Source organism: Varroa destructor, unplaced genomic scaffold (assembly GCF_002443255.2).
Source record: "Varroa destructor unplaced genomic scaffold, Vdes_3.0 BEIS01000002.1, whole genome shotgun sequence".
Taxonomy (NCBI): domain Eukaryota; kingdom Metazoa; phylum Arthropoda; class Arachnida; order Mesostigmata; family Varroidae; genus Varroa; species Varroa destructor.
Window position 1 is genome coordinate 31,032,511 of NW_019211455.1, and position 21,699 is coordinate 31,054,209.

Here is a 21,699-nt window from a genome sequence, read left to right on the forward strand (position 1 = left end):
ATTGTTGTATATTATTGTTGATGGGCCGACCGGAGAGTGTCAAATACTCAATAGAGAACTCGGTTAAAAGTTACAAATGTTATAGTACTTTTGAACACCAAACAAATACTACGTTGTGCTTGTCCAGCAAACGTCTTTCATTTCCAAAGGTAGACATCTTGTTAGGCCATCCAGCCAACAGGGTAGTACTTCCACTGGCGTAAAAATAAGGCAAATTGTCGAGTTGGACGAACGAGTGTCATTGTTTTCGAGACAGACCTATCATACAGCAGACAACTGAGACCCTTTTTTTTGCCATATTTTAGTGAAATAATATGTAGTTGAAACGTCTTCTACTGTTGAAAAGATAGAAGGGAGGAATCGGTCTTTAGCGAGCTACAATCGTCACATGCTATAGCATCTTGCCCCCAGTGTCATACAAGTAAGAGGAGTCTATCGCTGCTCCTGTTGAAGCTGAGGGCCTTCGCCAGTTGCTGATTGTTGTTTGATTTAAGAGTTATAGACGTTGACTTCGGTGTGTGGAGAAACCCGATTTTCAAGAATTCACTGCTGGTGTAGCTATAAGCAATAGATGGGGCTATACTAAGTTGCGAGAGGGCAACGGTTGAACGATGGTAAAACGCTGCGAATGCCTTAATAATATTCTCTACTTCAGCCAAATAGTTAACACCAATGGCGTCGCTCAATGGTTGGGATGGCGAAGGAAAAAAGGCGAACCGAAACCGTGAAGTTTTACGATACAAAAAATGAGTATTTGTGATTTTGTACAACATAAAAACTGGAAGGTAACGAATAGAAAAATTCAGCTTGATGTATCCGTTCTCCTTGCGTTATCCGTAATAAAAAAGCATTCCTCACTGGTAATTTTCATAGTTTGTCACAACAGATTTTACATATATGTCTAATGAGGTATGCTTGATTAATAACTTGTGAACAATTACGGCATATACATGATAAAATGCATATCTAGGTATGGCTGATAGCCTCAGATCATTTTAACCTTAATTTTGCTTTCGGTTCCCCACTTTCCTTTTCCGTCTTCTTCCCATCGTCTGCCTTTCCGCACATTAGTCTCTTTGCGGCTGTTCTGCCATCGGCTCGACAATGACGCAAAAAACAGAAAATACCAGCCAAGAGGCTTTCTTTAAGTCTGGGATTGGCTGATTACTAAGCCGTGGGTCTAGCTGGCCGCAGTCGATTGACCCGTTAGGGAAAGAAATCCGGGGCTGGCGGGAGATGAGGGTTGCGGGTGCCAAGTTTTTGGGGAGAGAGAAAGGAAGGGGCCAAGAATAAGCGTCGGAGGCTCCGGTCGCCAACCAATGTCGACCGAACAGCGATCAAGTGAGTGGTGGGTAAATCTCTCCCTGCCAATTTGACAATTATATGTCAAGAAAGGCTAGTCCCCTGACACGCTATAGCCTATACCATTACATTCCCAGGGAATTAGTTTATATCCGGCATTCGCTGGTACCAGGGGGCTCAGCGCCTACAACTACACTATAACTGCACAGGCCAGATGAAAATCTCGCATTTACCGCATAAATTTCCGAAACAGTTTCCGCTGCCAAGAAAAAGTGTAGCCTCACCGCGCCGCTTCTTAACCTCTTTATCAGCCCCTCAACTTCCCACGTAATGACCTACTACAGAGCTGCTACCGAAGCCGAACTCTGAGCAAGTGCCAACGGCAGATGCTGGCTGTTCGAAAAAGGTTCCTACAAGAGGATTTCCAGATAAGAATCGGACATGGCCGTGCGACTGTCCTGAGCAGGACAAGCAACGTTCAATACTATAAAATCTCTAAATGCTGAAAACAGTTCGTGCAGAGTCGCCGAACTAAACGCGTGCATAGGAGCTAGTCTGCATATCGTGCAGAGACGTCCAACAAAACAAATAGTCTTATCAAAATTATTCGGATATACTTGATTACATTGTTATCTCTCTATTATAATTATTACGATTGCGATGTAAACCATTGATTCAGTAGAGATGGTAGTTGCTAGGCTTGGGGCATCTAAAATTCTAACATTTAAACATATATGCCCTATGTACGGTACTATCCGACCAATCCAAGATGTTAATCACTCTAACTGGTCATGATCGTGAAACATGATGTAAACACTGGAGTACACTAATCTAATCTGACATAGACAACCTCGGAAACATCATTGGTGGTGTATTCGGATTATGTGCTGATGCAATTTTTCATAAATCGAAGGAGAACTAACCTATTTCTAATAATATTATGTGTAAAATCGACTGTGAATCAGTGAGAGGGCATACAAAAGATTGTGCGGGGCTATTGTTGTCGTGGAATGATAGAGTGGCTGGCAGTTTACTTGTTAGTGCTCGAGCAAGCCGTTTCAGCTGCAGTACTCTAGAAACCGAGACTTGTCTAACGACTCAGGTTCGTCAGTACTTGGTCGGTCACGACTCCCGCTGTGCTATTTCTTCTAGCTGACGTTTGGAACATGGGATTTCTTTTGCGAATGCTTGCGGGTTATTGGTTAATAGGCCGTTACGTTCAGACTGATCTGACCGGCAAATTTTCATAATTTTTTTTCTGAACCGTCCTGTAACCAGCGACACTCGTGGACACACCATGCGGATGGGACGCTAGGGTACGAGGGTAGCTCGTGGAAGTTAGCTGTGAGTAGAATCGGCATCCTAGACAATGTTCTTTCCGTTAACGTCTATCTGCATCCTGTTCGAAGAGTAAAGAGCTATAAATTGAGTTCTAAGGTCTAAGATTATAGCTGTACGCTTATAAACTCTAGAGAAAATGTTGCTTGGGCTTTATACATTCAATTAGCGTTTCACAATTAAACAATTCACTACATAGTCACTTATCGGGGCAATATAAGCTTGACGAGCTGAACATATACTTCATTACATTATACTACATTACTTCATACATCATGCTTCATTTTCATTCATATAAGAGATGTCAGACAGCAGATCCAATCAGAAGTATGCAAAGATACTAGATTCGCGAAAGGGATTTTTTATTCCGATTTATCACTAAGCAATACCACTAATCAAACATTTTCAATACAATGGCAACAGATATCAGTAAATATTTAAGCTCAGGCAACGTGGTTTCAGACAATTATTGAGATGGATCTATGAACCTTATCCACCATATCAGTAGGTCGTTTGCCAAAACATGACCAGAATCGAAAGGAAGCAAGAGTTCTTACATTTGCCTGTCAAAGCTCTCGAAACATGTTACAAAATTTCACCACGAAAACGAATTAAAACCATGAAGTTCCAAACTAATACTAACTAAAACAACTTGACTCTGAAGACTAAATCTTAACATTTACTAAGCCTGAGTTAACAGCGATTTTCTCCTAGTTTCATTAAAAAACCTTCTACGTCATATAGTTAATGACCGAGCAAGAAAGAAGAGCTTTTCACTCGGTTCCAGATCTCTCGGTGTTACCCCCGCGCTACCCCTGCAGCGTTCCGCTCTCAGTCCAAAGGCCAAATGCAAGCGTATATAAAAAATTTGAGCGGGAATTGAAGAAATTGCGAAACAAAAAATACATTTCAAATACGGCATTACGGAACATACACTGAACTCGACATGGCAAGAAATGAAGATTAATAAAATCGATTTACCCAAAAATACAACAAGCAAATATGTTTCGGATATCGGCACGGGAACTAAAGCGAGAATATACTACTTTGGACAACGTATAATATGTCCCCGTTATATATATACAAAACTTTCAGAGCTGACATTGGCTCTAGGATATATACTGAGGCGTTCAGTATGAAATACAAGCTTGTTGACCCTTCGAACATTTCCAGAAGCATCATTCATTTATTTTGAATCGAACTATGTATGCATCATTATTATTCATGACCCTCTATCAAGTGGATGGTAGGCTACGTATTCTACTATAGAAGTTAGGACTACGGGAGTCTTGAAAGGCAATGTCGACATACGATAGAGATTTGAACGTCGTTCTTATGGAGGAGTTGTCGAGATTTCAAAAATGATAATTTTTTGTTTAGCCAAATTTCGGAGAGTATAGCATGTGATAGGGAATCCTGAAAGATAACTTTTGTATCTTCGATACTGTGATTCTCGCAGCGTCAGGTCTAGCGTCGTTGTTTAATACGAGTGCTTTAGTATGGGTCACCAGGCTTTGATGCTAAAAGCGTAAGTTATTCTAATTGTTTTCACTCTAGCTCTAATTGACGAACCACGAGGCTCGATTTTGAGCTCATAACTTTCTTTTAACTTACGACCCACAGTGCTTCCGATAGCAGATCCTTCACCGAATACATATCTATGCGACAATCTGTCTTCATCGCTGTAGCTTCAATGCAAAATGTGTACACCTGGTTTGCCCAAAGCCTGAATGACGATATTCGAATAAACGACCTCATACTTCAAAGAATACAAATGCAACCTGGAAACATCAAATCAAATATCTGAAATGTCGCACCGTAACAAAATAGAGCCATTTCAAAACATGAGATTAAGGTTTATCGCGGTCTAGGCTAAACGACCTAATAATATATTGTAAAGTTGGAGACGTTACGTATAGAGCGCAGGCCGGCCGACAGGCCCGGACACGTCATGCGGTTGAAACTTTCCCAAGCCAAACCATTCGCTACGATTTATGGAAGCCGCCGAAGATGACCAGAGCATCTTCACCTGAACGTTCAACAGCTACGCTTCCGCTCGCTTTAACGTGTGCTGTCGTTCTTCAGACCACAACGCAGTTGGTACGTAAGACATTTCCCCAGCATTGCCTTCGAACCACCTTTAAGTTAAACCCAATAACTGTCTTGGCAAAAAGTAAGTACATCTAAGAGATGAGTTCGAGGACATCTACGGAATGTTTACTTTCCGCGGCCGCGAGTTGTTTATCTAATTCATGGAGCCACGTCGTGATACACATCCGAATCGATATTCAAATCCATTCTGAAGGCCGTCGGTTTCTCCAGAGATTCGAATTCTGCTACTAATGGCTGCATGCAATATGGCAGTTGGCAATGCCAACCTGTCTGGAGGCCTTTAGTGGTCGACCTATTTGCAGGTTGGCGTGAACATGGCAATGGCATAGAACATGTAAGTAGGTAGATCATCTACAAGCCAGCTTCTCGTTCATCGCTATTTTTATCAGTATCTTTCCGGTTGAAAGAGAAATGTAAGGGCAGTTTCACTTTGTTCGATACAAGTGTTGAATGACTCTTTCTTACATTGCTCTTACATACATAATACGCGCGGATAGACAGGCAGCATCGTCTCTTGTCATAGCAAGCACGCTTGTTGACGTTTATCTTCCTCCGGATATCCATCATTCCGATATAAGTAGAATAAGACGGAGCGCGTTAGGCTACTCGTGCACAGCAAATGCTGGGTGTGCTGATGCTGTGCGTTATCGTAAAGCATTAGCATGCACGAGAAGCTGATTTGCGCACGCGTTCGTTGAACTCAGTGCACGTTGCGAAACGGAACCGTCTCTGAGAGAGCAGATTTCCTCTTCGGAACTGGTCAGAAAAGTGGCGTTCGGTGTAATTGTTGGAGAAAATAACATGATGACTCGATGTTTCTCTGCCGCTACGATTAATTCGTAGCATTATCTCAATTTCTAAATCTAAACCTTTATTATTTTGAAATTATTATACTTATTGAACTTCTTATATTTAAAACGTATTATTTTGAAGAATGCAGAGTATGCTGACTGACAGCAAAAGTTTAATGCTAAATTTCAATAGAGAAAATTCTACAATTGGTTTGTATTTTTCGCTCTGTTGTTACGTTCATATCAGCATATAAATAATACCGCAATATAATTATTAAGGAGTACTTCAATTTTATTTTTGTTTGATGATGAGCGGGATTAGCTAACGTTTATTAATGTGAAGAAGAAAAAAAAAAAGGCTAAAAGGTGAAGCTAAGGGAACAAGCTTTTTATTCACATACAATAACCTCTTAGCATGACCGTGTTGTTTATGAAATTAAAAAACAAACAGTGTATTATCACTTCAGTCGGCTAGCCAAGCTCCGCCTAATGGTGTGATTAATTCGAGCATTTCTTTCGCTGATCTCAAATAATTTATGCTAGGAACTCATTGATAAAGTACGTTCTTCAAAGGGTATCGTTTAGGGCGAGGCCTCACAAAAATGCATTTTCGATAAGGGTGACATCAACACGTTGTCCGTGCAAAAAGAAATTACGAACGTTCGATTAGCTGAGTAATGTAAGAGGTTTCGTAGACGTCGAAGCTAGCTTCTCTAGCTTTTCATTGTGGCGGAGCAATGGAGCTAGTTATCGCCCACTAGGAGAACTGATTCGATCGGGACTGCAGCACGAATTTTAGGCTCAAGGTTTAAGGCATTGTTCCTTGAAGATGGCGTTCATACTGAACTATTGGAATAGATAAAACGTTTAATTTGTATGAAACAGAAGTATATACGTTTAGGCTGACATACTGAATATTCGGAAACCAATACGGCCCTTTCATTTTCTATGCACTGTCAAGAAACCTTATGGATTTTTTTCCAGAAGTATTCTGCCTTCGGCTGTGTCCGCTTGATTATAGGTGCAAAAGAGATTCTTAGTCTAACATTCGCCTTAGGATATGATCATATCTTTGATGCCTAGAATAGAAATGAATAGCGATATGGGTCCTATGTATGAGACCAAACTCGCAATGAAGCTTTACATTAAACACTGTGTTGGTCAAAAACCGTTCTATTCAGTTTTAAATAAGGATTGAAAAGATGAAGTAGAGTAAGGTGTAAATGAAATTTAATCTATGGAGTGTTTCAAAGAGCTCCCATTCCTCTATATTTTCCATATATCTATGAACGGTGGGCCGATTGTCAAAGATACATCCATGGTCTTCTGCCGCTTTCTGATGCATTCACGACAGGCGACGCGTGTTTCTGACGTTAACGGCATCACCTTGTTGCGTTCGTTTTAAAGGTTCTACGAAAATATCCTCACCGGCTGATCAGCCGACATGGTCTGCATGTGGGAGCGAAAAAGAATTGAAGGAATGTATTGAATTGTGCATGTGTATGTGTGTACGTTTGCACACGCACGTTGCTGTGTCTATGTTGCATTTAAAAGAAAATAAAAGACATTGTCAAACGTTTCTTTGTCCCCACCACACAAAGGAAGTGCCTCCACCATCGCCGACTGTGACCACCACGTATGTGGCTTGGCCTAGTTCAGAAATAGTACAGTTCTGCTCAAGCTTCTAGCCATTTTGTTCAGCTGCGTGACGACGCAGACGCCAACCAGACCAAAAGCGAGTGACAACGTGAAAAACTTTATATACATTTATATATAAGTCTATGGATAGGATCGTATATATTATATTCATTCTCCCTGCGTGCTGTTCTGTAACGTATACCTGGTGTTCGATATCCATACGCACACGAGTTTTACATGCTCCTTTTTTTGGTCGTCGTACGTTGGCTTGTTGTTGTTGTTGTTGGTTTTTTTCCCCATCAATATCGCTATAATGGTAGTTACTATCGCTGTTGCAGCCTGTCCCGTTCACGTTGGAGGCGATATTCGGTTTTTGCTGGCACGCATAAGAATACAGTGACACAAAATAGGGACTGGAACACACGAAAGAAGCAGAAAAATTGATGTGATTTTGTCTATTGCCACTGCTGTGGCATATTTTTGCTCGAATCGTTCTCTTTCGACACATAACCGGTCGCTGTGGCCTATTTTTCTCTTCCCTCTAGCCAGCAACGATTTTTAGGATCGTTCTCAGAATTTGGTACTTAATCTTTGTGCCACGTCTAAATAACTCCCATAAACTGCTTCTATAGTTAATGGTAAAAGTGTGCGTGCGTGTGTTATTACGACGAAGTCAAAATCATCCAATGAATAGGGGAAATATGCATATACATATGTATGGGATGGGTTGGGACAAATTTATTCCTTTGTGAAGAGCCGTTTTGCCAACCCCTTAACAAGAAACAAACGTAAGAAGGCAGAAAACAAATATTATGACGTGTTTCATATTCGCAATACATAACATGGTACAGCCGGTACGTGAGTTACCTCAGTGTGGCATAATCTGTGTATTTATAAAATGGGCAAAAAAACTAGACCTCCAAAAGGAAAGCATGTAAGCCTATAAATAGGAAAAAGTAGACTTTTTGTCATGAAAGAAAAGTGAGTTTCCAGCTGATACGGACGCTGCTTCAACTGTAGGTCTGTTTTTTTCTCAATGAGCTCACCGTTCACTGCTTTATTCTTAAAATCACGTATAGCTAAATTCGTAATACAGAAACGAAGCATCATTTCATAATCGCAGCAGAGGCCCTGATATATATACGATTTACTTCTTTCATATTGAAACCGTTCTAAATAATAATGTAATGGTACGTTTCGAGTCTACTTAATGTCGCGATGCAATAAAAAACCTCGGTGAAGTAGGGTTGGAGAAAGCTCCCTCCAACGAGACAGAGGTGAGTAAGGAAGGGTCTGCTCTATCGCGTAAATTGACAGTAGACATAAGCTGGGTCCCCTTGCACGAAACGTGAAGGTGCAGGAGGCCTTTCTGGTTGGCCTGGGAGGATGCCGGTATGGAGTGAAGGAGCACTACGGGAAGCCTAGAAAGATCGATCCCACTGTCTGCAGTCAGTCAAGACTCTAATATTGCGATTCAGCCTTGGCGTTTGGTGTTTTCGTTCGTAACGGAGTTTAATATCACTTTCTATTTAACATCACATCTCCATTCGCTACCAGTCATAATGATGGCTGGTACTGAAACGTGCTGGTTTTGAAAACGTTTCATCACAAACTTACATTTTGTGGTCATCTTGAAAATTCCTATTTTGCCTTATAGATAAAGTAACTTTCAGTTTTTCAGTCATGCGTATTTTAAGGTATATCGTAACGCTCGTATCTGCCTTAGTTACAACACACGAAGAACAAACAAAGCGTCTGAAATAGAACCAGTGGTAGTTAAAATTATTCGAGGATAATAGTATAGGGTTATCTACTTAAGACCCGCCCTGTAACTCTTTCCATGTTGACTTTGTTAATTGCTCTATAACTGACGCTCGGTCTGAAACGTAAATTCTGTTCAATCCGTTAGCATGTGATAGACAAGATCATTCGCTTTCGGAATAAAAATAGTCTGAATAATAATTATAATGATTATAATTATGTTGCTAGAGTAAGTGAAACGATGGCAGAAGGCGGTGTCGATTGTTATTTGTTAGGTGCAGCACAAACGTTTGCCCGAGTTGTGCGCCATTTGTATTCGGCAAGTTGATTATCGATAATTATAACTTTAACTTGATACAAGGCAAGTTATATAGGGCAGCTTACGCATCGGTCATACACTCATGTGAATACCTACCAATAGGTCGAGCTACGCTACTTGGGTGGCTGGCTGGCCTCTTTAAACGCAATCTGCGATAATTAGCGCGCGTATTACTTGTATGAAGGCAAAAAATAAACACATCTACATGAACATTTGCATAATTCAATGTTGAAAACATCCTTAAGCTCTGATGCTTACCACTCCTTAGAGGACGCAAGGAGTCAGATACAAACAGAGCGACTGTATGTGTCCCAGCGGCTCAAGCGTCCCAGTCTGTTCCTTCGGAATAATAGGAACATCATAGCCATTTGTTTTTTTCCTGTTGTTTATGTATTTCTCAACTTTGGCTGATGAAGAGTAAAAGAATATAGAATATAGGTTCAAGTACTTAGGCTAAACGGAGACACCCGTAAGAGTAGTGCCATCATTCTATGAAAGCTAAATTGTTTGTGGGTTCGATGTTTTAGTGGCACCATCGAGCGCCATAACTTGTAAAAGTAATCATGTCAATAAGGGTTGGTCTTTAAATTGACGACAGATATTGCTGAGTAGTAATAATCTAGCGAATAGGTGCATGTGTAGCATTTAGCGCTAAGGCCATCATACCCCGCCTGTAAGTAGCTTTGGTTAAAATATAGGTTTTTTTTTTTGCCTGCTCGCTATTGGTTCAACAAGCAACGATTCACACGACAGTTGCAGATTTTGTTCTGATATTGAAATTTACCCACGTCATTCAATTCGATCAGCAGCAGGTAAATTTGCTCATTTTATACGTCGCTGTTACAATAATTCGGTTCTTCTATACAAGAATATGTTTCCACCTATTTGACCATGCGTCTATGTCTAATCCGTGTGTCTCCATAGCTGTTTTATTGCCTGTAGTATACTTGAGTGTTCGACCACAAGCACAGTGATAAAAGGGGATTATCCTTTCCTATGAACGATAGGGGGCGGAAGAAGACAGGAGACAGCCTCATCTAGTCGCCGTTCCCTGGGGAGCAGTACTCGAACCCCATGCTACCTTTCCTACTGCTCCGTAAAACTATCACACCCATTTATTCGCTAACAGCCACATAGACTTCGTCGCCATCCGGCATAGCTTTCAAGCCAGCGTCGGTCTAGTTTCTAAGTAAAGACAATGACCGTCCGACGCAGCGGTTTGTAGAAAGCCGCAGCACCGTCGACGGTGTTGACGCACCACCAATTCGACGCTGTAGAATCGTGTCTTGGTCATGTTTACGATCGGCTCATCTGCCGCCATCGTCCGTCTTCCAAATCACCTTTTGTGTGCCACCTCCTACTAATGCCTAAATCATCATTAGCTGGTAGGAGTAACCCTTGCTAGCAGGATATTTGCCCGTTCGACCGTTGGCAAAATTACTTCGCCAGCCGTTTGTGTCGCTGCCTCGATTGTTATGTGATGACAGCAGTGGCAGTGTCAGCTGCATAATCTTCTTATTATACTAATTGTGCATAAAATATATTTTTAGTTGTCTAGTCCATGTTATTGGTGAATGTGTTTTATGAACGCACATACATCTGCTAAGAGACTGTGCTAGAGATGATCGTAACTACCTTAGTTACAACACTGTTTAGAGATGCCTAGAAGTAGTTGACTCATGCCGTAGTTCGTTCGATTGAACTCTGATCGCATTTTATCTTGATCTAGAAATCTTGTTTTTTTTTTTTGTTTTTTAAAACGCGCTTTTGTAATGGTATCCTTCCCTATACTGAGTTTATGATTTGACTAAAATTACCAAGTGACGTTCCTTTTTGCCCTAGTTAAGCTAAATAATATTATAATCGTTAAGTGCGCCTTACTGTATTCTATTATGTTGACTAAAATCTGCTAAAGGAACATTCTATGCTCTTATCCTTAGTTTCATTATGTTAATTCGAATTTTTTTGTGGATTTGCTTATGCTGTTTCGGTTCTTGCCGCTACTATTGTTTTCAGCCTTTTCTACTCCCCGGTCCAACTCTGAAGTTGCGTCTTTTGGCTTGAACAGTCTTCAGAACAGCGAAGAACATGGAGAAGACGATCGCTATGGAAGCCATCTGGAAGATGAAGGTAAATAGTCACTAAGCGATTATATACATATCACGGGGAAATGCTGTAAATACAGATTTTCTTCACTAAAATTTCATGATGTGCAAGTGGCATCGAAGTGAGACACTTCATTTGGACACGGAAAAAGTGTGACCTTGAATGCGTTTAACACGTTACGAAATTCGACAACATGACAATACGTATATTCTACGTCATCGTTACTGCTAACGCGTGCTTAATGTTGTATTAGCCTACTTAGATCATGGAGCGCCTTCTGTTGCTGCTTTTCGCAGGTTTTACACATTAATTGGACAAATATACAGAATAATCATTTATCTAATGATTATCGCCCGCTAGAATTTTATGACCGCTTTGATTACTTAGATTGTTCGAATTGGTCGATACATATAAAATTGAAAGACTCTCGATATCCTGTTGTGGAACACAGCGGAGTATTCTGTGACCTTTTTTCTGTACACGCTACTTCTGGAATAGACTGACATTCGTTTGAACGAGTGTTCTAGGAACGAACGGAACTGCTCTAAAGACTACTTCTCACTCTGTTCCATTTTCGTTTCGTGTTAAATGTTCAGCTAGACTCCCACTAATAAACCGGCTATAGATCCATTTGCATCTAAAAAGCTGCCGCCGATGCGTGTGGCAGTTAGCTTTCGATTGGCTTCAAGAGCAGTACCTTCTACCGATTTGACACTTCGCCAATTTCAAGTATATTCGTTTGTGCTGTAATGCCTTCGTTAACGCCGACTACAATATCATACCGTTCATTGTGTTCTAGTCTCTCACGTCTGTAAAGGTGGCTTGTTAGCAGCTTGCTCAGAACTTAAGTCCTGGCGTTTAGAATTCTAGAGCCTGAGTGCTTTCGGGTACCCACAATCGAAACGTATGAAAGGAAGCGGTGATGCTGTCGTAGCAAAAAGGGGCTAGGCAGGGGTAAATCAGCGGTTCCGCCGTTGTCGTTGTCACCGCAGTTCTGTTCGGAAATGGACGTATTCTATAGGGGCCTGTAACTAGCCTTTAAAACTAGTGTGCTCTTCGTCGGGCATAAGGTAGCGTGAAGAGAGAAGGACTAAGCAAGCTATTTGAAGAAAGGCATGAGCAGTGTCAGAGGCGCGTGCAGATGCCGCCATAGAGCACCTTGGTACTACTATTACAGCCACTGGTGAGATACACAAACGGCCAAACAGGCATTGGTTGGCGGAGGGACTTGAGTTAAAAGCGCATCGTCCTTTCCGCAAACCCCTGGTTATAGATCGACCGCAAGACGAGCGAACAAGCAAGCGACTGCTCCCCGCTCGACTACCTGCGACCCGCTATTTTGGACGTCGGTCCTGTTTTCTATTTTAGCTCAAGTCTCTGAGTCGAAACTCAAAAATAACGGTCGTGCTTATAGATCGAAGAGAAACCTTCGGTCGCAAGTGTCAGCCCAGGAATGGCCATAGACAAATGGAACACATCAAGCAGGTTGTTCTTGTTGTGAACCCGGAACTTAGTATGCTTTCAAGTATGTATCGTGGTTGGGCGGAACGAGTGAAATGCGACGCAGATGATCAAAACAATCCCAAAGTTGGTCAATACCATTGGGAGCAAACTTTAGTCAGAAAGTGAAGGAAGTAATGGTGGTTGTTTCGGCTCCATATCGCTTTCGCACAAAATGGGTGGACGATTGGAGGAGCCAAAAAAAAAAGTTAGTAAACGGTACGCTGGCGCCGAGCTAGTAACACATTTACCTCTAACAGAAGGATAACGAAATCTACTGATCTGGAACGGCAAATGATAGTTTTTTGTCTCGTCTCCAAGATGAGCAATGAGACAAAGAAGAATGGATCAAACTTGCTAAATCAAAGAACAATAGATAGTAGGTAGTGATTTTTCGACCGCTTCGTTCTCCGAAGTTCTTTCTTAAAAATAATCTTTAAAATGTATCCCGCACGAGATCCATTTGTACTCACACTGAAACAAGTAAGATACGTAATTCTATATGGTGATGTAATATGGGGAAAGTACGACGAAAACTACTTTACCTAATTAATTAAAATGTGGCTAGGAGGTATGCTGTTGTTCGAGCCTAAGCTAGAACTGCGAAGAAGAATCAGAACGGAGGTAAAGGGTCTGATTTCTATTAGAACGACAAAAACTATTAATTATATTTAAGGAGAATTTTATAGGATCTAAGTCAATACTGTCACTGGATTTCGTCGTCAAGGTGCAACCTATAATTCATTTAAACGGGGTACTTTGATGTATATCATCATCATCATCATCATCAGAGTATTTTTTAAGATATTCTCTGGTACTTGTACTCGATTCTCTTGCAGCAGGCCTTCATTATCATATTAATTAAATAATTATCTTATTTAAAATACGAGAACATTTGTAAGATTTTCGTTTGCGGAATGAGTAAATGAGTCTCCAACTGATAAAATTCACATTTCGACCAATAACGGAATTTATAAATTTTGAATGGGTGAGTATATAATGAACCCAACATCTCGAGTCGATTGTCAACGACTCTGTTTCAACAAATGGGCAAAATGAATAATGTTGAACGCTTGTAAGTCTTTTGGAAACATCGTATGGCCTTAATTTTAGCCTGTGTTATTATATTTCCCAGTAGAGGACATCGGATTGCCACTAGACACGGTCACATTTAATAATTTCGCTTGATGTTTTGATTGCGTTTATCTCAGTTCAGCCAGCGGTTATCAATCACTCTTTATTTCGATCGAACTACTCACCAAGGCAAGATGGATTATATCATTGAATTGAAGTACTTTAAAACGGCCGACACTGGTCTGTTTTCGTCAAACAAGTCACTGCGAAGGGTCAGTAGTCCATAAAGCTCGTTGCGCAATTCTAACGTGAGAAAAATCAAGAGTAAACGAGGAGTGATCATTATTTTTATTATTGCCCACTCAATGGTTTGGCAGAATGTACACAGCTAGTTAATATATTAGGGCAAACATATTGAAACTTCGCAATTAGGGACAGAATGTCCCAAACTATTGATTTACACAATTGCGCCCGCCCGCCCGCTCGCGAATTTGTTGTGTCTACATTTGTGAAAGGTAACATAAGTATGATCATTCGGCTGATTTACGCGTCAGCCTGATGGAAAAACGCCAGCAGGGAGACTCTTTCTAAATGTCCTAAAGATAATATCTAAGGTTGGTTTCCAGGTATGAGCTTTCGTGGAAGCATTTGTCTTACTCTATCGAAACTGAATTATAACATTCTAATTAAAGTTTTCAGTTTGCTGTTATTAGCCAAAAGCGTATCGGAAGGGAAACACTTACATGTTACATTTATTGAAGACATTTAGAAATAGTTGGGTTAGGTAGGAATATCCCATCTGTCCGTCAATGACGTACCGGTGCGAACAAGTGGGCATGGTAAATTTTTCGATAAATCACCAAATGGATGTAACAGTGACGCTGTTGAAGAAAGCAGACATTCACTGATGAAAACCTAGTTTCGTATATAGCCAAGAGCTATCTGGTCTGCTAAGATCTTCTAACAAGGAAACTTCAGAAGCTCAATTCAAAACTCGTCTCGTATATACCTACAAGTTTACTTTGCTATTTGTCTCAGTTCATCGTAAGCACTAATAGTAAGATTTTCATGGGTAAAAGATTGAAATATAATGTTTATCATCACTGGCCAGGTTCGCTTGTTTGACGCTAGGATGCGTTCTTGATTTGGGTCTATTAAACAGGAATTGTTAATGTTATTAACAAAATTGAATCAAAAACGTATTGCTATAGACAGCGTCTACTCGTGTTTGTCGTGATCCCCAAGAATCTATAATACATTTTCAGTAACCTCTATTCTTACACGGCTTATGGAACACACAAAGCGAGTGCAGACTTTAGCTCATGCTATGGCTGTGCCATATATATATATATAGAGTTCGTTACATACATAAACCTTACCAATGTGGTAATGACAGGGATTTTATAGAAGTCAAAAATTCGTGCTTGCTTTTCTATAGCTTAATCTTGGATATTAAATGGAGCCTGGAAAAAGAATAGAGTCCGGGGTAGCGTGGCACCATCCCATCTTCATTTTTCGATTTACCGTAATTAAACGTTATGTTGCCACCAGCCACACTGCTACGTTACTCGTTTAAGCAAAATTTGATCTTTAATTTAGCGTTTGTCCGTATACGCCATTTAATGTAGGAAAAAAAATATAAGAACAGTGATCATAGAATGGGCGCAAAGAATAAAAAATTACATTTGCAGCGAATATATGTTGACGATTAATCCGAAAGATAAGTAGCTATTGAGAAGGCTGCTGCTGCTTCATAACATAGTGTTATTTATAAAACACGACAAAGTTCTGCTGGCGTTGACCATTTCGGAGTTCAAGCGAGGCGTCAAAAAGTCAACCTGTATCAATTAGCTTTTGTCAGCATGGCCTCCCGTAAGGCTTCTTTAAGGACTAGCACATCTTCTGCTGGGACACCATATCTCCTTCTCGAGGGTGGATAAAGGGGTACAACCATCCCTTTCACTGTACAAATAATTGGGTTCAAAACTACGCCCAGTCAGGATAAGCTTACGACTGTCAGACGCCTGTAGTACTCGATTTGTAAGGCACTGAATGTCGTGGCCAGTTCCTATGACTAGGTCGGCTGCTTAACGAATTTGTCATATATGGAATAGATGTTTGATGAAAAAACTGAACGTGTATCTTGTAACGCATATTTGTTGTAACTTACGCTAATATATCAAAATTAGTTTTCAGGGACGCTGGCCCATTTTAGCCAACACCAATCAGGATACAAGTATTACATTCATAGAGACACTGGCTCAAACGAGGAACATCCTTTCACCGTTTGAGGTTGACCGCTCAACAAGCGTGCTATAAAACTGATGCTTCGAAAAATTACAGCAGCAGCAAGATAGCTTTTTCAACTTTCTTCATTTGTAACTCTCACTTTTATGCGCATATCCATTGGATGTGAATGCATAATTGGATTGGTACAAGACTAAGCGACGACGAGTGCTAGTGGGTGCCGTTATCAAGCGGAGCCCCTCTGGCTCCCTGTAAGCCTGTCTTCCCCCCAGCATCAGTATAATATTGTGCTAACGGTGAGCTGTACTAGTTATTTTCGATGATGTCAAAGCTAAGCGCAGAAAAATCCGCTACTTTTTGCTCTGAAGCCGGAGTTCGCAGCTGAATTCCCACAGGGACGATTTGACCCCTCTCGATATTCGATTCCCTATGATATCGAATACCGAGGACGAAGCCGAACGTTGCCTGTAGACCCACTTCTACGTACTACAACCGTCACCATCAGGGGAACGTCCAGACTCACCAGAGGTACGAACACCGAAGCAACATGGTAATCATACGTCGAGCCTATAATATTACCTGAAGAGAAAAAGGATGCTCAGAGATTTGCTGCTGTTCGACTGACGTCATATTGCTTTGAAGGCACATATTCCTATCCTATATGTATCCAGCTACTGTGTCAGCTAAAGCGGCGATAGACCTGCGAGCTCGATTTGATGTCGGGACTTAGGTACTCCTACCCATAGACTTCCCCATGTCCCGGGATTATCACGAACCGGCAGCAAAATGGATCGCACTTTTAGATTAGTCAGCATTCAGCTTAGGCTTCAACTCGATTTTAAACGCCTGTCCTACACAAATTTTTTATAGAATATGTGTATTTTCTAAGTTATAGAAGACTACGTGTAGTATATTTCAAAATTAATTTTTTAATCAAACTAAGATCCACAGATATAGAGTAGGGGCTGGGAAGCGGAAGGGCCAAAGTAACAAACGCAAAAATACATACACAAGCTTTGCGAGCACAAGACGATATGATCTTTGGGACGAGTAAAGACAGTTCTTGGTGAGTTTTATTCTTTCTTCACACTTTAGTGTTGAGAAAAAGGGTGGGTAACTCTGGACTGTGCTTAACTATACTGAAGTACGCAGGGAGGTGGCTTTAAAATAGGTTAATGTCAAAAAGAGTTGGAGTATGTGATATGTACAAAAAAAACTTTCACTTAAATCACTGCACAGGGGCTTTAATGATCTTTGCCATGTGCGATCTAACATCGCCTTGAAGAAAGACGTCTTTATCTTAGGTTTTCTTCGATAACCTGATTTTAGTCGATAACAACCTTTTTTCTTTGAAGCATTTTCCACCCTTCCAGTCCTACCGAACACAAATCCTAATCTTTTTAGGATGAAGATTTAGCCTGATTCTCAATTAAGTTATCTTCCGAAAATATGTGTTCTTTTTTCTGCTTCATACCGACGTGCGAATAAGAATTCTAGTCACACAACCCAACTCTGGGTAAAAACTGGTCATTTTGGCTGCTTTTTTCGGTGCCACGTAAAATGTTGAGAGACAATAAATGGTCGCGGATCTTTATGGTCTTTACTCAACTGAAGCTTTATGAGTAAATCTTATAACATCAAGATGCCTTTTGATGGCCACATGACTGCAATCCATCTTTCTAAATAATTCACGAATTGTTTGGTGATCGGCTTTAAAGCAGCTCTTCATCAACCTCGATTGGCCGACTGGAACGAAGTGCAGCCTGTAGATATTGAACGTTATAAGTTATCCTTAAGTGGTTCTGATAGGTATGGGTCCACACTGTAGATGGCACAAATACTGCGGGTTCCTTTGGTTGTTTTTTTAACTCAGTAAGAAGCACAATAGAACAGATGTTGAAAAGGCGCTTTTTCGTCAAGAATATTTATTCTTAAAGCCTGAACCTTGCGTACGATAAAATTGCAATGGCCTAATGGAGGAGAGAGAGAGAGAGAGAGAGACAAAGCACTTTTGAGTGGCACATAGAGACAACAATATAACAGAGAGGTAAAAGAGATAGATCAGAAATATTTATATAAAACAGCATTACCTATGTTCCATCTGTACCGTAGAACATAGAAAGGAAAAGCCAATCCGCCTTATGTGGTTTTAGCATTGTAACAACAGAAAACTGTGAAAAATCCTTAATTTCGAGAATGTTTCTGGTTTGTTCAGGCAGCTACGCTGGCTATCAAGGCTTTCAGCTTACAACTCACATAGACTAACGTACTGCAAAGCCAACCTGAGTTCGCTGTTAGATTATAAAATGATTGCATGCGAAGTCAATGATCCAAACAAAGATATTTATTGTTACCTTTTGACATACATAAGATTGATAAATTTACTGCGGTATAAATTCTATTTTTACTATTTCTGTAATATACTCGAGGCATAGGCTGAAACTCTTTGCACACCGTGAATGCGGTCATGCGCACGTCTCGTTTCTCTATTCCAAACGCGCACAGTAGAATATAGCAAGGAAACAACCCAGAAAAGACTTCTCTAGGACCCAGCATACACCACTGGCCCACCCCCGTATTTTAGCGACAATTTTTAAACACGTGTTTTATTTCAATTAAATTTTAAACACATGTTTATCATCGTAACTAGCGCGATGCAGTCAATCGTTGAGGACGCTATATCTATCCAGCCCGCACACATCCTGCGCGCTACTTACTCAATCGCTCATGTCGGCAGTTTCCCGCAAGCATCTTTCCCATAGACATGCGCGGGTACAGACATTTGAAGGGAACTTTACCATATAGGCTAGCTTTTGTTTGAGATGCCCTTTTATAACTAGCCGTAGTGATCTGCTTGACATTTTTAGACTTAGAGAGCTTATTGATACACTCATAATTGCTTAGGAAAAATATTATTTACAATGATACATAACTTGTACTAGCCTAAATAACCAGCCAGTGTTGAGGTGGTACAGGTTTTTATACACATATACACGCCATAAACATATACACGCCATAAACATATACACGCCATAAACATATACACGCCATAAACATATACACGCCGAGACGAGTACAGTAAGTTCTCAGGTAGAGCGCTGACAGCGCGTCGATTTCATGCAGCGGATATTGCACTCTAACGTGTTGGTGCTAATTTATTGAATTCCCATTAGTGAGCCCCGGCGTAGTCGTTCGGATCAATGAGACCGAGGTTCTCGTGGCTAGCTGACTGATATGCTACCGCCGTTGCCGCTATTCGTCTGTACAAACAACACAACATAGGTGGCAATAGCGATCTTATACATTTCTACAGGTAATATCTCCCCATTCAGTTTCTGTTATCTGTCATTTATTATTGTCACGACAGTACTTATCAATCAGTCAACGCTGATGGGTCGGGATCGGGAAGCACGTCCCTCGTGTCCTTCTGTTATCTGCTCTACTTGTTGTTGCTTTGCGCTGCTGTCGATGCTAAGCTGGTATATGAGCGGTCGGTTAGACAGACGCTTGCCTTGTTTTTACCATGATACTAGATGCACTAGGCAATGGTAATGTTAGTATCCCATAGATAGAATTTATGGGGCTGTCTGTTGTTACTGGTAGACCTATTGAAATGGGGTCCTTACGTGTCTGTAAGTCAGCCAGTGTGGCATCAGCGACAACGACGGCCACCTTTGCCGCCGCGGGCTTACGGACGACAAACGATGTTCATTGTCACAAACACATTGTCACGACACAAAATTGTCGATGGTCCTGCTCATGTTTATGCTACCCGATGCCACTGCCCCTAACGATATCACGACGCCTTTGTCAAAATGGTATGCAGCAGGACGCGACAACACCCAACCCGTTATATACTGTTAGTGCTATAGCGTCTTCGTTGTAGGCTTTTCTCGCGCCGCTTCGGCTTTTTTTTTTGCATAGTGGCAGCAGACTCGAGCTTCTTGGGTTTTTAGGTTAGTTGCTTGGTCGATTCATGCTGGTGTCTGTTGTAAGGGGCTCCTTGAACAATTATTGCATGCTGCTATTGCTGCGAACACTGCTGCTGTGGGATGAATGGACCCCCATATCTACGACAGCGACTTTCATAACGTAAGAAAGCAGTGGGATACGTGAACCTCTACAATTCCTTAAACCCAATGGACCAAACCGTAGAAATTTCATTGACCTATCGCATTCTGGTCGGGGACTGAGTGGCTCATGCAAATTCTTTTTTCCCAATGAACTCTTTTTGATAGAAACATAGTTAACAAGAACAACCGTCAGACGAATTGTCACGGTCGAGATGGCCCGAAACTTCGCTTATACAGCTATCTCAAGCGGCTCGATCCTTTCAATCTGCAAGGTTGTTATGTGCGTATTTACCCCTTATGATTCTGCGTGCTCGTCAATGTCGTTGCAGTACTATTATCAAACATCAGTATGAGCTGTAAAAAAAAAGTAATGGTAAATCAAAAAAAAATATAAGTCTAGCCGATTCAAAGCCACACGTAGAGCACTAATAACTTTTCATTGGACAGGGCTTTCGTTCATAAGGCGCGTAATTCTCGGCACTGAGCTTCTGTCTTGCTTTTCTTAAAAAAGACCGCCTCTTTCTTTGACTCTTTTTCAAACGACACCTCTCGATATGTATCGTTAGTGCGAAAGATATGAAAGGCTCTCGTAACCCCCGATAGCGCCATCCTTTGTCCGTGTCCTTGCAAAAGAGTCATTGTTCTATATTGAGCAAATAAATTTGTTTGATTGTGAGAATAAACGGAAGTCCCGGTCACTAGGCTTTATGCAGGCATTCTTTGTTTCTAGCTCTTTTTCTTTTGGCCACATTTGAGTCGGTGCGGTATCAGCAGCAAGCGCATGGATCAGCAGATGAAACGACCAACGCTGTACTACACGCAATACAGTATGCGACGTCGTCGCATGTCGTTGTCGCATGAAGCTGAGAAATAAGTACCAGCAGGGAGCGAATCTGACAAATGGTAGTGACCTATTACCCGTTTGCCTACATCCCTAAACTGCACCGGCTCCGGTCGTAATGGATATTTGTCCGTTCACCGAAAGAAACAGGTGAAGCCTCCGCCGGTGGCGGACCTAGGTACATAAACCTCGTTATGCGGAATTGCACCGTTGAGGGTATATCAACATGTCGAGTTAGGACCAGAAGGGAGAAGTTTTTTCTGGCCGCTTACAGGAAAAACTTCGCGACGAATATTTTGTAGCCCAAAAAAAGCATTGCGTCTGCACTCACCTGCTAAGGAATACATAAATCATGTTGTGAGCTAAATTGCTTAACCAGGCAGAAAATACTACGATAATTTTTATCAATCCTTAGTAGTTTTAAAATTATACCTTTCTAGAGCAAAGACGCAGTGTTTCGAGCCCGCTCGATTGTCTAGTTCTGTACAAATGAGCTTTAGAAAATTGACATTTCCACTGGTAAACGAGTGAGTTGACGACGCATGAGGTGTGTCAATATGCCTAATCATAAAATATAATTTTCTCAATAATCATATA

The 21,699-nt window shown here is 41.1% G+C and overlaps 1 protein-coding gene across 9 annotated transcripts in view; it reads left to right on the plus strand.

Moving 5' to 3' along the window:
• The window catches only part of LOC111244099 (uncharacterized), an 86,604-nt gene that overhangs the window by 24,937 nt on the left and 39,968 nt on the right, over nucleotides 1-21,699 (plus strand). For 3 of the 9 annotated variants that reach the window (XR_015320186.1, XM_022790744.2, XM_086978990.1), the window contains exon 2: nucleotides 11,278-11,391. The exons of 1 other annotated variant lie outside the window; for it this stretch is intronic. Coding sequence is in view for 7 of the 8 variants with exons in the window: in XM_022790744.2 (XP_022646479.1) it covers nucleotides 11,278-11,391 (114 nt within the window). In the remaining variant the exon portion in view is untranslated. 5 more of the 9 variants (XM_086978992.1, XM_086978994.1, XM_086978993.1 and 2 more) reach the window with 4 other exon arrangements.